This window comes from Haemorhous mexicanus, chromosome 10 (assembly GCF_027477595.1).
Source record: "Haemorhous mexicanus isolate bHaeMex1 chromosome 10, bHaeMex1.pri, whole genome shotgun sequence".
In the NCBI taxonomy this organism is placed as follows: Eukaryota; Metazoa; Chordata; class Aves; order Passeriformes; family Fringillidae; genus Haemorhous; species Haemorhous mexicanus.
The window spans coordinates 16,715,997-16,722,258 of record NC_082350.1 but is presented as its reverse complement, the minus strand read 5'-3'; the positions used below and the strand labels follow the sequence as shown (position 1 = coordinate 16,722,258).

General features: G+C 55.0%; 1 protein-coding gene across 1 annotated transcript; it reads right to left on the bottom strand.

Moving 5' to 3' along the window:
• Positions 1-304: 304 nt before the first annotated feature.
• Positions 305-1,868, bottom strand: SST (somatostatin). The gene is made up of 2 exons (XM_059854890.1): positions 1,667-1,868; positions 305-810 (listed from the first exon to the last, which is right to left on the bottom strand). Exons 1-2 carry the CDS (start codon positions 1,802-1,804, stop codon positions 598-600), a joined length of 351 nt encoding a protein of 116 aa, XP_059710873.1. The 5' UTR covers positions 1,805-1,868; the 3' UTR covers positions 305-597.
• Positions 1,869-6,262: the final 4,394 nt, after the last annotated feature.

Genomic DNA, 6,262 nt, shown 5'->3' with positions numbered 1-6,262 from the left:
ACTACTTTTAGTATCCCCATCACTCGAAATACACAGCCGAGATTTTTACTGATCCCTCTGGTGATGGGTGTAAATCCTCCAGACCGACTTGAAGCACCAAGCGCTGTGGATTTGATATCTAAAATATCACTGTGGCTCTAGTTCTTGTAGTAAGACCACAGAAAAAAGATCCCATTATGATACACTGTGTGTGTGCATACGTGTGGATGTGGATGGGGTTGGCTCCCCTGAGACAGGCAGCGTTCTGAAGATGAGCAGCCTGAGAGGTAACCTCAGTTTTCTCATTGACCACCGAGCCTCAGCATCACCGTTTGAAACATAAATTTTATTGCAACAGAGAATTAAAAATAGTACATTTGAAAGAGTTGCAGAGTGCATGTCATCAAAGAACTAGTCAGAAATCACAACTCAAGCAAATCATGTACAATTGGAACAGAAAGTTTTATTAAAACAAGTGGAAATCAAACTCAAATTTTTCTTGTTTGTTTAATTTCACCATAACTGTGGATTGTGTATTTACAGTCTTCGCCTCTTGTGGTGAAGGTTCTGCTCAGGGCAGGGCAGGGATGGATGGGGAGGAGAGGTGGGTTTCAAAAGCTAACAGGATGTGAAAGTTTTCCAGAAGAAGTTCTTGCAGCCTGCTTTGCGTTCCCGGGGTGCCAGAGCGGGATTTGAGTTAGCCGAGCGCTCCAGCTCCAGTCTCACTTCATCCTGCTCAGCCCCTCGGGACAAGTCCTCAGACTCCAGGGCTTCATTTTCTGTCTGACTTGGCTCTGAAAGCAGTTCTGCCAAAAAGTACTTGGCCAGTTCCTTGGGGACAAAAGACAGAAAGGGAAACAGAGATAGACCACAATTACTCCTTGATTTCTGGGGGCTCACCACTCCGTTCCTCTAAGACTTCTCTGTGGCCAGGTTAGAGACATTCAGGATGCAGGAGGACAAGAGGAGCCCTGGCTTTCTAAAGAGCCCAGCCCGGCAGCTGCTATGCAGCAGTTGTGTCTAAGACATCTACCTGGTGTGGGGAACAAACTGCTGTTCTGTCCATGACAGGGAATGGACTTTACCTTCTCTTCCCATGGCTCCAGCACTCAGCAAGGATGCCATGAGCCTGCTGCTAAAGTGACATGGGAAAAGTCTTTGGGTGAGCTGGCAGGGGAGGTTGAATTGGTCACCATATCGCTAGGACTTCTTTTTCTTCTAGTCCCTCCAAGCCTCGGCTGTCACCCAGCGTGGATAAGACCATTGTTCTGTGCTCTGGGAAAGCTGCCTTCATTCTGCGACCCAGAGAAACCCTTGGGAGCTTTACCAGGAGCTCTGCCCTGTGCTCCAGCAGTGCCTGCTTCTTACTGACCACCAGCACCCAGCTGGACTGTCTCACCTCCCAGCACCAGCTGCCCAACCTGTCGATGGCTCAGCCCCGGCGGGGAACCGGGGGATCTGCGGGGAAAGAGGGGTCTGCAGCCAGGAACCGGCCGTCTGAAACAGGGACATTGGGGAAGTCTGGCGAGGAACGGGAGGGATCTGCAGCAGGGGTGCCGGGGGCTGTGACAGGGAGCGGAGGCTCTGCAGAGGGGAATCGGGTCTCTGTAGAAGCGGGAGCCTGCAGCGCGGCCGTCGGGGCGCCCGAGGGGTACCCGCGGTGTCCGCCCCGTCGCGGGGCTCTCACCTGCTTCCCGGCGGCGGCGGCCAGCGACTTCTGCAGGAACTGCCGGAGCCGCGGGTCCGACGGGGCGGCCGAGACGGTACCGAGGGCCAGGGCGATGGAGAGCAGGGCCAGGGCGCACTGGAGGCGGCACGACAGCATCTCGCTGGCGGGTCGGGGGCGGGAGGCGGCGGCGGGAGGCGCTGACGACTCCGCTGCGGCTCGGCTCCGGCGTTGGGGATCTCCTCGCCGCCCGCCGCCTTTATAAACCCTTCTCCTGACGTCAAGGCGGGGGCGCCCCCCTCGCCCCACGCCGCCGGGGGTGGGTCTCTGGGACGGGGGGGGGGGGAACGGGATCGGGGATGCTCCGCTCTGCCCGGCGCCGGCCAAGCCTCCACGGTTCCCCCTGAGCTCCCCTCCCCTCTGGCCGCCCCGAGTCCCCGTCCCCAAATCACCGCTCTTTCAGAGCTCCCGACCCTGCTCGTCTGCTCCCTCCTGCCCGGTCTCAAGCCCACCGGAGCGGCGGTGGGGGGTCCCGGCGGTCACCGCCCACCCGCGGCTCTGACCCAGCGCCGGAGGGTGAAGCCCCTCGCCCTGGAGCCGGGTCCCGCCCCGTCGGTGAGAAACGGCTCCAGAATCCGGGGAGCCGCAAAGGGTCCCCTGAAGGGCGATTGCCTCCGGCTCCTGCAGGGGGTGGGAGTGCTGAGGTGCCCTTGGGGGTCTTTTTGCCTCCCCTGCCCCTGTGGGTCTCTCCGACACCGGTCCGTTCCCAGGCTCCCTCCCGCGGGCAGCTCCGGGGGCAGCGGGAGCCTCCGGGGACAGTGCCCCGGCTCCTGCCGTGGCTGTGCCGCTCCGGGAAGAGGTCACAAATCTGTGCCTGGGTCGGGGCGTGCTGGTCCCTGGCACAGCCTTGTCTCCATCTCAGGGTCGCTGGACATGCTGGTCCCTTGGCATACACCTGTCCCACTGGGATGGTGGGACAGTCTTCCCCACTCCTCCGGCCTCCCCTGTGAGATGGCTGATGCCCACAATGGGAAAAGCTGCTTCAAACCCCTTGAAGGATCAGCCTCCTCAGCTGTCTCCCAGCTGGCAGGAGCAGAGCAGGATGTGCTGGAAAGGGCCTCTGTTGTTAAAAAAGGAGTATCAGAATCTCTCCTATCTCAATTTCCAGCTGAGAAAAGTCAAAGACTTGAGGGGACAAGAATTCAAGTACTGTGAAAAGGTCTCCAGAAGCCTTCAAAATGACATTTTGTTTTCATGATGAATTAATGTGCATCCCCTGCCCCACTTTCAACCCTGCTGCTGTCTGGGTTTGTTGAAGCTGACCAGGGAGTGTGAAACGTGAAACAAAGTGTTCCTGCTCTGTTTCACAGTCCAACATGATGGATTGGTGCTGGTTGCTGCTTCCAGACCAGGCAGAACTTTGGACTGCACGGCGACTGCCCTCTCTGGATGGTGCTTCCATTCCTTTGTGCAGTGCTGCTCTGCAGCCTCACATAGCTTTCATCCTCTTCATCTTTCCCAAATTGTGGAGCAAAATTAATGAAAATCATGAGAGAATAAGCCTTCATTTGTAGCCCATGAGACCCTGAGGGTTGGGTTTACTTGTGCTGCATTTATAGCCAGTTTTTCCCCATCTGCCTGATGTGGACAGGCCAAGCTCTGTGCTCCTGGGACCCTGTCTGTCTTCTAGCATTGGTCTTGCTATGGGGAAATGGATAGAGAAGAATTATCCCCTGCTCTGGCTTAGACAAATTCCCTTGTTTTGGGCACAGGACACAGCCTCCTACCAAGGCCAAGGGAAGTGATTGGACCCAAAAGAGCAGACTGTCCCTAAGGGCTGTGACTGTCAGAGCTTTTCTCTCCACCAAGATCCTGTGTTAGCAGCTGGACCAGCATCTCTCTCCTCCTGTGGGCAAAGCAGAGCCAGTCTTGGGCGTGGCAAATGGCCAAGGCAGCAGATGCCAGGGCACCAAACCTATCCTGGATCTCTTGCCTGCCTTCAAGAGAGGTTTCCTGGGAAAGGATTTTCTCAGCAACTATAATTTTGCCACTTTTCTAGATGTGTCAGTAGCAGCAAGCTCGGCTCTCCTATTCTACCTGCACTGAGAATTGTACCCCCCAGGCTCTCCTGCTTGGCACAGCCCAGCCCAGCTGTGCCACACTGCAGTGCAAGCCTGGGCTAGCTTTGCAGAAGGCTCCAACTCTGCACCAGCTCATCCCAGCTCCCACAGCCCGGGGCAGTGCAGCCTGCATGGGTTCCACATTGGAGAGGAGCAGAGATGGGAATGGGAGACAACACTGGGTTATTTCAGACTCCCCTGCGGCTTACTGGAAGCTGTTACCTAACATCCCCTGCCAATGAAAAGCAGGCAGCTCTCAGGGCTGGCACCCCTTCTGTCATTCAGTATGTCACCCCAAGGGGATGGGGACACTGGGAGCTCCCCTCACTCCAGAGCTACCATCCTCCTTTGGCTTCCACAGTGATGGATCTGCCCTGAAGTACCAGAGGGATCGGTTCAACATCTGTACTTCTTAGGGTACTGCAATGGTCTGGAGTGCAGCCTTGGACTGCTGCATAGGGTGGAGAGCTCTGCCACATTTCATCACCCTTTGGACCCACCTGGACACCAACATGGAGATGAGTGCTGTAGGAGCTGGCGCAGTGCAGGAACAACCTCATTGATGAGTTCCCCTTCTTCTCATTTCCTGATTACTTCCTGTGGGGCCAGCAGGACTTAGACACACCTAATGGGATTGTGCAGAGTTGCATAGCTCAGCTGGAGATGGATGGGGCCCATGTGGGCTGGCAGGGATGGTTTCAGGAAGTTGGTATGGTCCTGCTGCCATCAAATGGGGGAAAATACCAGACTTGATTCCTAAGGGGTTTTGAGAGGCCATTCTTGATGTCCTGCCCAAAACCAGGCTGCTTGGCACCTTGCTCTTCCCCAGGTACCCACAGAACCTCTGTGTGCATGAGCGCAGCTCTATTAAAGATGTTCAGACCAGAACTATTCCTTCCCTGTCTTCACCCACATCTTGTTTTATATTTTTGCATTTACCCAGCTCAGTCCTGCCCTGCCAACCTCCCTGACCACCTGGCAGTGCAGGGCATCGAGCCACAGAGCAATACTGCCCTATGGGACTTTGGGTTGGAGAAATTTTGTTAGAGTTTTGCTCCTGACAGTCCAGTTCCAGGTTAGCACAGACCATCTGACTGATGCACTGGGAATTCCTGGCTTGGATGTTCACTGGCTACTATGGCTTTTCCAGGCACATGGGGACAAGACTTAGAAGATGAGGTTGGTTCTGACCCCATCTCTCTGTGCAGCACTGGAGCTGGATGGCCATCCCTCTCTTCCCCCCTCTGCCTGAGGGTGGCTGGAGGAATTCCATCAGTGTTCCCCAGCAACAGGGGAATGGTGACCACATGGAAGTGTCTTGGATTTGTCCTATTGAATTTCAGAAGCTCACCTGAGGAAAGTGTGGTTGGTTTCTTCTCTATGGTCATGCCCTCCATCAGGACATGACTAAGCTCCTGAGCCAGAGCAGCCTCAGAAAGGCTCTGATATCCACCTTATTGGGATTTTACCTTTTTGGGATTCAGCTGAGGTTGTGAGGCTGGTGAGGCAAGACCAGAGACAAAGCTTTGATGGGACTGTTCCCCTAGAAATATCTCAGCCTGTTTAAAGGAGAGAAACTGAACTCCCATGGGATCTGAGCCTTGTTGACAGATACAGTGTTGAATGGACTAAAGTTCTCAGGTAATATTTGTGAGAATCCCTCTGATGTTCTCCTTCTGAAAAAATTTTGTTTCTTTTCAAGGAAAATCTAAAGAAAAAAGACCATGTGCTTTGGTTCAGAAAGCCACCTTGTTCTGACCTGAAGGAACCAGCAACATGGGAGTGGAGGAAGGAAGTCCATCTGCTCCATACAAGATTGGACTGTCTCCCGTAGAGGACTCCTGGAGAAGGGGTAAGGGCAGACCTCTGGATGTTCTCATGACTGGTGCAGTCATGGATCAGCAAGTGAGTTGCAGATTGATTTATCAGTTTCCCTTCCCCCAGCTCCTCTATGGGATCAGTGTGCTCGGAATATTTTTGCATTCATTCTCCAGCCAGATAAATCCATCATCAGCTCGGCTGTGGCGAAGGCAATTCTGTTCCTTTCTTTCTGCCGCAGCGCTGCAGGGCATGTGGCTTTGCAGACGATTGAATTGCTCTGAATTCCTATGACTGCTTCCTTACCCCCACGCTTGCAGCTTGCTCCAGGGACCCAGAGCAGTCCAGCAGTGCCCGGGTCTGGGTGCCCAGGCTGTGCACTCGGCAGCGAAGCGTGCCCTCTGCTGTCACCGCAGCCGCCAGCCCGGCTCCCATCGCACCTTATCTCCCTCGCTGTCACCTACGGAACAATCTCCACACTCTCAGCTCTGCTTCCACGAGCAGGACAGCTCTGCCCTGGATCACTACCCTGCCAGCAGGGAATACCGCTTTTCTTTATATTCTAGCGCTCAGGCTGATAGGGCTGAGCGGTGATCTGGGAGCCAGGGCGGGGGCATTCCCCACACTGCCTCTGGACTTGCAGCTCGTGCTGTGGGGCAGTGAGGAAGCTGCTACAGCT

Excerpts from the sequence above, each read along its gene's own strand:
- SST (XM_059854890.1), bottom strand. The coding sequence starts at position 1,804 with ATGCTGTCGTGCCGCCTCCAGTGCGCCCTGGCCCTGCTCTCCATCGCC. Across the intron at positions 811-1,666 it reads CCGCCGCCGCCGGGAAGCAG|GAACTGGCCAAGTACTTTTT; the intron begins GTGAGAGCCCCG and ends TTTGTCCCCAAG.